The sequence below is a fragment of the Eumetopias jubatus genome, unplaced genomic scaffold (assembly GCF_037043125.1).
Source record: "Eumetopias jubatus isolate StellerSeaLion01/CBP00866 unplaced genomic scaffold, mEumJub1_p1.0 scaffold_16, whole genome shotgun sequence".
Lineage (NCBI taxonomy): Eukaryota > Metazoa > Chordata > Mammalia > Carnivora > Otariidae > Eumetopias > Eumetopias jubatus.
The window spans coordinates 93,856,212-93,866,197 of record NW_028274822.1 but is presented as its reverse complement, the minus strand read 5'-3'; the positions used below and the strand labels follow the sequence as shown (position 1 = coordinate 93,866,197).

General features: G+C 39.2%; 1 protein-coding gene across 1 annotated transcript; it reads left to right on the top strand.

The window, feature by feature from the left end:
- Positions 1 to 1,039: 1,039 nt before the first annotated feature.
- On the top strand, positions 1,040 to 2,769 carry ZNF891 (zinc finger protein 891). Its single transcript, XM_028095561.2, is given in 7 exon segments — positions 1,040 to 1,278; positions 1,280 to 1,480; positions 1,482 to 1,573; positions 1,576 to 1,872; positions 1,875 to 2,161; positions 2,163 to 2,544; positions 2,547 to 2,769. Coding segments are annotated over 7 exon segments (1,701 nt in total). The 3' UTR covers positions 2,750 to 2,769.
- Positions 2,770 to 9,986: the final 7,217 nt, after the last annotated feature.

Sequence of the window (9,986 nt, the reverse complement as noted above, 5' to 3'; positions counted from 1 at the left end):
CAAATCAGATGGAAATCTATTTCTGTACAGTTTACACCAAAGTTACAGACTTATATACACTTCTGGTTTAAGGACATAGAATCTACCTGTCAAAAATATTTGTCTAAATAAAATTGCCAATTCTGTGATTTTGTTCATTAAAATTGAACTCTATTGCAGCATTGAGATAGAGGGCTCACATTTGAAGGTTATCATCTATCTGCAAAAAGTAACACCTGTAAAAAACTAGCATAACAAATTGCATGATTTGTTGTGATCTTAAAAGTCTCTAAGCATTCATTTTTTTGTATTCACACTGTATCTTTTTAAAATTTATTTTAAAGCCTTTGTAAAAATTGTGTAGAAAAGTACTGTGCCATCTTATTAACCTTAAGACCTCATTCCCAAAGTTTGGATCATGGATCATACTTCTTTGTTGATCCCATTCAAGTTCTAGATAGAATAAATTATCATGAGGAAACATATACTCTGGGGAGAGAGATTGATTTGGTGGTAATCAAATGAACGTTTGTTTCAAAGTCACATATCTACCTTTAACAACTCCAATAAAATTCCCGAGTAGGAGCTAAATCATCAGTGCTGTTAATTATGTATGAGGTTATTCAGGTAAACAAGTTATATATAGGAAAGTAAGCATACCTAGAATAATTAAGTTTGACAGGAAAATTATTTTCCCATTCCAAAAGTTAACTAAAACGTAGCAAAGTATGCACAAAATTTAATTAATTAACCATGCCTCTTTGAACTGATTCTCTTTAGCTTTAATCTTTTTTCTTTTAATAATGCATGCTCTTTTCACACCTGTGCTGAACAGTAGTCTCCAGGAGAAGCTAGTACAACTAGCCAAGTTCTAGAAGGGGGCCAAAGATGACAATATTGTATGTGACTACAAATCCCTGTGAAGATTTTAAGCTGATCAAACCTTGCTGGGAGTAGGGGGGAGGGTCAACAATTTTTCTTTTTCCTTGCCAACAATGGGGCTTTGTTTCCACCTTTCTTTTACCTGAACCTGCCTCTTTGGCTACAGGGAGGACACCCCATGAAATGCCTTCATTCCCTGATTGGATCAGAGGAACAAGAAAATATCCTGATCTCTGTACCCTATTGTGCAGGCAGATATCACTTTCAGACTCTCAAGATAGCAGCCATTGACCTATCCCTCATATGGGCTCTGCCAACACAGGATTCTGCCTGTTTATACGTGAGAAATACTGAGGAAGAAAGGATGGTGACTGGTTTTCCAGCAACCTGGTTACAGGTACCAGTGACCTTTAAAGATGTGGATGATGCTTGATTCTGATCAGAGACGAATTTACAGAGATGTGATGCTAGAAAACTATATGAATCTTACCTCAGTGGAATATCAATTAGGGAAGCCTACTATGATCTCCCCGTTGGGTCAAGAAGAGATAAGAACTATGAAAAGGAGACTTCTCTAAGGCACCTATCCAGACTGGGAGATTCAACTTAAAACCAAAGAATATTTTTAGGGAAAAATCATCCAATGGAGTGAAAATGATAAAATTCATAATGGGCAGTTGGTCCTCCACATTAAGTGAAGACCAGGAATGCCATAGATCAGAAGACAGCACAAGATCCCAGAGGGAAATTTGAGGGAAGTGACCCAAAAGAAAACAGCACCTCAGGAGAGATTCTATGACCATCATGAATTAGAGGAAAACTCTAAACTTGGATCAAAACTTGTTTTTTGAAAGAGAGTCTCCACTGGTAAACATTGCCATAAATGTTACTTAGATATTGAGAGTTTGAAAGATAATTCAATCGTAAACAATTTCAAGAGAAATCGTGTAAGAGGGAAGCTCTGTGAAAGTCATAAATATGATAGAGCTCTGTGGCATCTTGAAAAAACTCAGCACAAAAATGTGCTTGCTTCAAACATGGTATACACTTCAAGCATAATAATATGCTTCCTATATATAACAATTTTCATATGGTGGAGAATTCCTATGAATGTAATAAAAGCAAGACTTTTTGTCGTCATCCATCCAATAGGCCACAGGAGCAAACTCCTAATGGAGAGAAATGTCATAAATGTAATCAATGTGGGAAAGCCTTCAGAAAACTTTGTAATCTTATTTTGCACAAGAAAAGTCACATGGGCAAAAAACAATATGAATGTAAAGAATGTGGGAAAGTCTTCCAACGATTCCTCAACCCGAAGGAGACATGTAAGAACTCACACTGGTGAGAAACCCTACAAATGTAATCAATGTGGAAAAGCTTTCAGTCAAAAAACATCTCTTAAGATTCATGTGAGAACTCACACTGGAGAGAAACCTTATGAGTGTAATCATTGTGGAAAATCCTTTGGCACAAGTTCTTACCTAATAGTAAGAGAATACATACTGGGGAGAAACTCTGACCGCAATGACTGTAGAAAAGCCTTTACTATAAGCTCGAACCTTAAAGTTCACAAGAAAATCCACACTCGAGAGAATCTCTACAAATGCAATGACTGTGGGAAAGTTTTTAGTGGTCTCTCATCCCTTAGAATACATGTGAGAACTCATACTGGAGAGAAACCCATCAATGTAAGGAATGTAGGAAAACCTTCAGTGTTTCCTCTTCCCTTAGGAGACGTGTGAGAACTCACACTGGAGAAAAACCCTATGAATGTATTCAATGTGGAAAAGCCTTGAGTCGGAGTTCTTCACTTATACACAAAATTTATACTGGGAGAGAAACTATAAATGTTATGAATGTGGAATTGATTTATTCATTGTCTTAAGGTGGACTCCAACTCATTATTTCAGGCTTTATCGCCCAAAATAAGCATTTAAGACTATAGTCCTTTAGGGGCGCCAGGGTGGCTCAGTCGGTTAAGCGTCTTCCTTCAGCTCGGGTCATGATCCCAGGGTCCTGGGATCGAGTCCCACATCAGGCTCCCTGCTGAGCAGGGAGTCTGCTTCTCCCTCTCCCTCTGCCTGCCACTCCCCCTACTTATGCTCTGTCTCTCTGTCAAATAAATAAAAATAAGTAAAAAATCTTTAAAAAAAGACTAGTCCTCTAAATACCTCTTCAACTATGTAACACATTTTGGTCTGTTTATTTTAACTCTAAATGTATAAAATTTATTATGATTTAACGAGTCTATAGCTCTTTAGAATTGTTTTCAAAATAGTTAAAAGTTTGCAGTTATTTTCTTATTTTCTTTTTTAAAAAAGACATTCATTTTAGAGAGAGAGAGCAGGGGGCAGGGGGAAAGGGAGAGAAAGAATCCCAAGCAGACTCCCTGCTGAGTGTGGACCCCAGTGCAGGTCTTGACCCCACAACCCCAAGATCACAGCCCAAGCCAAAATCAAGAGTCAGATGCCCAACCGGCTGAGCCACCCAGACACCCTTATTATTGTTGATTTCTAAATTAACTGCATTTCTAGGAATGCATCCATTTCTTCCATTTTATCTAATTTGCTAGCATATGGTTGCTCATAATATGTTCTTATAATTGTTTGTATTTCTTTGGTGTTGGTTGTGATCTCTCCTCTTTCATTCATGATTTTATTTATTTGGGTCATTTCTGTTTTCTTTTTGATAAGTCTGGCCCGGGGTTTATCAATCTTGTTAATTCTTTCAAAGAACCAGCTCTTAGTTTCTTTGATCTGTTCTACTGTTCTTTTGGTTTCTAATTCATTGATTTCTGCTCTGATCTTTATTATTTCTCTTCTCATGCTGGGTTTAGGCTTTATTTGCTGTTTTTTCTCTAGCTCCTTTAGGTGTAGGGTTAGGTTGTGACCTTTCTTGTTTCTTGAGAAAGGCTTGTATTGCTATATACTTTCCTCTAGGACTGCCTTTGCTGCATTCCAAAGATTTTGAACAGTTGTGTTTTCATTTTCATTTGTTTCCATGAATTTTTTAAATTCTTCTTTAATTTTCTGGTTGACCCATTCATTCTTTAGTAGGATGCTCTTTAGCCTCCATGTATTTGAGTTCTTTCTGTATTTGTGACGTAGGATGTGATCTATTCTGGAGAATGTTCCATGGGCACTAGAGAAGAATGTGTATTCTGTTGCTTTGGGATGGAATGTTCCTAGAGATGTATAAATTACCAAAACTGAACCAGGAAGAAATAGAAAATCTGAACACACCTATAACCACTAAAGAAATTGAAGCAGTAATCAAAAATCTCCTAACAAACAAAAGCCCAGGGCCAGATGGCTTCCCAGGGGAATTCTACCAAACATTTAAAGAAGAATTAATACCTATTCTTCTGAAACTGTTCCAAAAAACAGAAATGGAAGGAAAACTTCCAAACTCGTTTTATGGGGCCACCATTACCTTGATCCCAAAGCCAGACAAAGACCCCATCAAAAAGGAGAATTACAGACCAATATCCTTGATGAACATGGATACAGAAATTCTCACCAAAATACTAGCCAGTAGGATCCAACAGTACATTAAAAGGATTATTCACCACGACCAAGTGGGATTTATCCCTGGACTGGAAGGTTGGTTCAACATCTGCAAACCAATCAGTGTGATACAATACATTAATAAAAGAAAGAACAAGAACCATATGATCCTCTCAATAGATGCAGAAAAAGCATTTGACAAAGTACAGCATCCTTTCTTGATCAAAACTCTTCAGAGTATAGGGATAGAGAGTGCATACCTCAATATCATAAAAGCTGTCTATGAAAAACCCACAGTGAATATCATTCTCAATGGGGAAAAACTGAGAGCTTTCCCCCTAAGGTCAGGAACACTGCAGGGATGTCCACTATCACCACTGCTATTCAACATAGTATTAGAAGTCCTAGCCACAGCAATCAGACAACAAAAAGAAATAAAAGGCATCCGAATCAGCAAAGAAGAAGTCAAACTCTCACTCTTTGCAGATGATATACTTTTTGTGGAAAACCCAAAAGACTCCACCCCAAAACTGCTAGAACTCATACAGGAATCCAGTAAACTGGCAGGATGTAAAATCAGTGCACAGAAATCAGTGGCAATCCTATACACCAACAATAAGACAGAAGAAAGAGAAATTAAGGAGTCGATCCCATTTACAATTGCACCCAAAACCATAAGATACCTAGGAATAAATCTAACCAAAGAGGCAAAGAATCTGTACTCAGAAAACTATAAAATACTCATGAAAGAAATTGAGGAAGACACAAAGAAATGGAAAAACGTTCCATGCTCATGGATTGGAAGAACAAATATTGTGAAGATGTCAATGCTGCCTAGAGCAATCTACATATTTAATGCAATCCCTATCAAAATACCATCCACTTTTTTCAAAGAAATGGAACAAATAATCCTAAAATTTGTATGGAACCAGAAAAGACCCCGAATAGCCAGAGGAATATTGAAAAGCAAAGCTGGCGGCATCACAATTCCGGACTTCAAGCTCTATTACAAAGCTGTCATCATCAAGACAGCATGGTACTGGCACAAAAACAGACACATCGATCAATGGAACAGAATAGAGAGCCCAGAAATGGACCCTCAACTCTATGGTCAACTAATCTTCGACAAAGCAGGAAAGAATGTCCAGTGGAAAAAAGACGGTCTCTTCAACAAATGGTGTTGGGAAAATTGGACAGCCACATGCAGAAGAATGAAACTGGACCATTTCCTTACACCACACACAAAAATAGACTCAAAATGGTTGAAAGACCTAAATGTGAGACAGGAGTCCATCAAAATCCTAAAGGAGGGGCGCCTGGGTGGCTCAGATGTTATGCGTCTCCCTTCGGCTCAGCTCATGATCCCAGCGTCCTGGGTTCAAGCCCCGCATCAGGCTCCCTGCTCTGCGGGAAGCCTGCTTCTCCCTCTCACACTCCCCCTGCTTGTGTTCCTGCTCTCATCGTCTCTGTCAAATAAATAAATAAAATCTTTAAAAAAAAAATCCTAAAGGAGAACACAGGCAGTAACCTCTTCGACCTCAGCCGTAGCAACTTCTTCCTAGAAACATCACCAAAGGCAAGGGAAGCAAGGGCAAAAATGAACTATTGGGACTTCATCAAGATGAAAAGCTTTTGCACAGCAAAAGAAACAGTCAACCAAACCAAAAGACAACCGACAGAATGGGAGAAGATACTTGCAAATGACATATCAGATAAAGGGCTAGTATCCAAAATCTATAAAGAACTTATCAAAGTCAACACCCAAAGAACAAATGATCCAATCAAGAAATGGGCTGGGGTGCCTGTGTGGCTCAGTTGGTTAAGCGACTGCCTTTGGCTCAGGTCATGATCCTGGAGTTCCAGGATCGAGTCCCACATTGGGCTCCCTGCTCAGCAGGGAGTCTGCTTCTCCCTCTGACCTTCCTCCCTCTCATGCTCTCTCTCTACCATTCTCTCTCTCTCTCAATAAATAAATAAAAATCTTTAAAGAAATGGGCTGAAGACGTGAACAGACATTTTTCCAAAGAAGACATCCAAATGGCCAACAGACACATGAAAAAGTGCTCAACATCGCTCAGCATCAGGGAAATCCAAATCAAAACCTCCATGAGATACCACCTCACAGCCGTCAGAATGGCTAAAATTAACAAGTCAGGAAACGACAGATGTTGGTGAGGATGCGGAGAAAGGGGAACCCCCCTACACTGTTGGTGGGAATGCAAGCTGGTGCAGCCACTCTGGAAAACAGTATGGAGGTTCCTCAGAAAGTTGAAAATAGAGCTACCATACGACCCAGCAATTGCACTACTGGTACCCCAAAGATACAAGTGTAGTGATCTGAAGGGGCACATGCACTCCAGTGTTTATAGCATCAATGTCCACAATAGCCAAACTGTGGAAAGAGCCCAGATGTCCATCGACAGATGAATGGATAAAGAAGAAGTGGTATGTATATACAATGGGATATTATGCAGCCATCAAAAGGAATGAAATCTTGCTGTTTGCAATGACATGGATCGAACTGGAGGGCATTATGCTGAGCAAAATCAATCAGAGAAAGACCTATATCATGTGATCTCACTGATATGAGGAATTCTGAATCTCAGGAAACAAACTGAGGGTTGCTGGAGTGGTGGGGGGTGGGAGGGATGGGGTGGCTGGGTGAGAGACATTTGGGGAGGGTATGTGCTATGGTGAGTGCTGTGAATTGTGTAAGACTGTTGAATCACAGACCTGTACCTCTGAAACAAATAATACGTTATATATTAAAAAAAAAAGCAGGAAGGGAAAAATGAAGGGGGGGATATCGGAGGGGGAGACAAACCATGAGAGACGATGGACTCTGAGAAACAAACTGAGGGTTCTAGAGGGGAGGGCGTGGGGGGATGGGTTAGCCTGGTGATGGGTATTAAAGAGGGCACGTTCTGCATGGAGCACTGGGTGTTACATGCAAACAGTGAATCATGGAACACTACATCCAAAACTAATGATGTATGGTGATTAACATAATAAAATTAAAAAAATAATTAACTGCATTATGTTTAGAGTATCCAGGGTGGCTCATATGATATTTATTGGTATTTTCTTGGGAGTTGCTTTCTGGCCTGTTGTGGCAGGTATTGTTAGTAGGCAGGCAGCCATCCAGCTCATCCTTCCCTATTGATAATCCTATTTTAACTCACAATAGCAATATATCCAGTTACAAAACTCCTCAGTCTCCTTGCAGCCAACTGTGGCCATAATCATCATTCCTGATTAATCAAAAATAGTATCACTGGAAACAGACCTATCTGGTTTTTTCTCCTTGCCTTTTGCACTTTACCTTTCTGCCTTCCCCATTCTTTTCCCTTTCAATTTTCCACTCCTAGAGCTGAAGGAGCCATCTGTGACCATGAGAGGTCACCAAAGCCAAATGATCAGAGAAGCAGGGAAATCCCAATATTTGAGTATTAGAAATCCAGAGAGTTTTCAGAGAGGGGAAGTTACCAGTTTTAGTTGCTGAAAGCAGCCCTTGAGATTTTGCTACTTGGTCTTACAGATACTGACCAGCTTAGCTCTAATTTATTAAGAAACAAAACATAGAAAGAGGAACCTATGATGGAAGAAAGAGGTAGTAGGTGCAGTTTTAGTCATGATACCTTTATAGAGTTGTGAAACATCCAGATGAACAGGGTGATATGCTGCAGTTCTGGACCTGAGGAGGTGTCTAGGACAGAGATGCAACTTTAGCAACATCAGTAGATAAGACTATAGTAGGTCTTGTGAAGGTGACTAAGATTGCATAGGGAAAATGGATGGTGGAAAAAGACAATGTCTACCACTGATCATGAAGACCTGCTATATTTAGAGGTAGACTTAAAAAAGGAATCTTAGTAGATAAGAGGAGAACCATAAAGACAAGTTTTGCCAGACTAAGACAAACTAGTGTCTCAAGAAGGAAGATAAAGTTGGTTCTTTTAAATACTACTTAGAGGTCAAATTCAATGAAGTCTTAAAAAGTGAACATATCACAGAGCAACATGAGGAATATTGTTGACCTTGGTTAGAAATAATAATGTTGAGGATGGATGGTAGGTTGGGATGAGTTTAGTAATCAATAAAGTAAGTAAAGACTGAATATAGACAAGTTTGAATACAAGAGAAAGGGTAGTAGCAAGAGAGATTTGGTCAAGGCAAGAGATTTTTAAAACAATGAGAAACTAGGGGTGCCTGGGTGGCTCAGCTGGTTGAGTGACCGATTCTTGGTTTCAGCTCAAGTTGTGATCTCAGGGTCATGAGATCGAACCCAGGTTAGGCTCAGCACTTTGCGTGGAGTCTGCTTAGGACTCTCTTAAATGAATGGATAAATCTTAAAAAAAAAGAGAGAAACTAGAACATGTGTAAATCCTAATGTAATGTATCCACTGTGGAGAGATTAAATATGCAGGTGTAAGGAGAGAGAGTCAATAATACAAAGTTCCTGAGATGGGGTTGGAGGTGTCTGGAGCACTGTGTGAAAGTATTGTTAGCTGTAAGAAGATACTTCCACAAGCAAAGGAAAGGAGGAGTGGGTGGGCTGGTTTTAATTACTTGTTCGTTTACTTATATCTGAGTTATTTGAGCTGTCCTCAGTATCTGAACTATAAAGTGCTGTTTGGTTTTTTAATTTAAGAGGTAATTTCTGAAGGAGGGAAAACTTCCAGATTCATTCTGTGAAGCCAGCATTACCCTGATACCAAAACCAGTTAAAGATACCACTAAAAAAGGGGGGGGGGGGACTACAGGCCAATATTATGAACATGGATACAAAAATTCTCAATAAAATACTAGCAAGCTGAAACCGACAGCATATTTTTTAAAAAAATCATTCACCAAAATCAAGACGGGATTCTTCCTGGGTTGCAAGGGTGGTTCGATTTCCAAATCAACAAATGTGATAAAGTGATTTCACATTAATGAAAGGATAAGAACCATATGATCACATCAATAGATGCACAAAGCATTTGATAAAGTACAGCATCCATTCATGATGAAAAACCTTCAACAAAGTGTTTAGAGGGAACATAACCTCAACATAGTAAAGGCCATATATTAAAAACCCATAGCTAATACCATTCTCACTGGGGAAAACAGAGCATTCCCCCTATGGTCAGGAACAAGACAGGGCTGTCCACTGTCCCTGCTGTTATTTAACATAGCACTGGAAGTCCTAGCCACGGCAATCAGACAACAAGAAATAAGCAGCATCCAGGGGCGTCTGGCTTGCTCATTCAATACAGCATGCAACTCTTTATCTCAGGGTCATGAGTTCAAGCCCCATGTTGGGCATAGGGCCTACTTAAAAAAATAAAAGATAAAAGGCATCGAAATTGGAAAGTAAGAAGTAAAACTATTTGCAGATGACATGATACTCTATATAGAAAACCTGAAAGACCACCAAAAAAAAAAAAAAATGCTAGAAGTGATAAACGAATTCAGTAAAGTCACAGGATACAAAATGTACAGAAATCTGCATTTCTACACACCAATAATGAAGCAGCAGAAAGAGAAATTAAGGAATCAGTCCCATTTGGAATTGCACCAAAAACAATAAAATACCTAGGAATAAACCTAACCAAAGAGGTGAAGTGAATGCAA